This window comes from Camelina sativa, chromosome 13 (genome assembly GCF_000633955.1).
Source record: "Camelina sativa cultivar DH55 chromosome 13, Cs, whole genome shotgun sequence".
In the NCBI taxonomy this organism is placed as follows: domain Eukaryota; kingdom Viridiplantae; phylum Streptophyta; class Magnoliopsida; order Brassicales; family Brassicaceae; genus Camelina; species Camelina sativa.
The window spans coordinates 14,014,197-14,014,866 of NC_025697.1; the positions used below are offsets into that span (position 1 = coordinate 14,014,197).

At 45.8% G+C, this 670-nt stretch overlaps 1 protein-coding gene across 1 annotated transcript in view; it reads left to right on the forward strand.

Annotated features, from left to right (window-relative positions):
- The window catches only part of LOC104738230, a 5,657-nt gene continuing 5,008 nt past the window's right edge, over window positions 22–670 (forward strand). The window contains exons 1-2 of the mRNA XM_019234563.1: window positions 22–216; window positions 315–616. Coding sequence (XP_019090108.1) covers window positions 22–216; window positions 315–616 — 497 coding nt within the window. The remainder of the gene's footprint in view (window positions 217–314; window positions 617–670) is intronic.

Here is a 670-nt window from a genome sequence, read left to right on the forward strand (position 1 = left end):
GAACAGATGATGCATGCTCTGATGGAGAACCAGAAGAAAAATGCCACTGAGGTGACTGTCAAGATCGACAACATGTATTCTGAGCTGAATGGGAGAATCGAATCGTTAAAGTCTCACATGAGAGTGTTGGAAAACCAAGTGGCACAATCCGCAGCTAGAGTCAAGGCACCTCCAGGGACACTTCCAGGAAAAAACGAGGCTAATCCAAAAAAATACGTGAATGTCGTCACCCTTCGAAGCGGCAAGGAGTTCCCTGCTTCCAGAAAGCAGGGAACGACCGATCCAGCGATCGGACTGACAAATCTAAAACACAGGATCAGGAAGGCAACCATGACGAACCTCTCAACAATATTCCTGATAATGTTGCTAAACGTAGAACAACAGTTCCTGAAGAAAAGCAACCCAGTGGATCGCAGCAACCCTACGCACCCAGACTACCTTTCCCTACTCGCCGCAAATCAAAGATTCAGGAGCGAGAATATGAGAAGCTGAAGTCAGTAGTAGGGGAGCTTCAGGTTAGACTCCCTTTCATCGAAGCAGTAAGGATGGTTCCATCTCTTAAGAAGTATATGAAGGAAATTCTAACCGACAAGCTCAGTTTGGAGAAAGGAGTGATGTACCTTACACAAGAGTGCAGTTCTATGCTCCAAAATCGAATGCCTGAAAAATG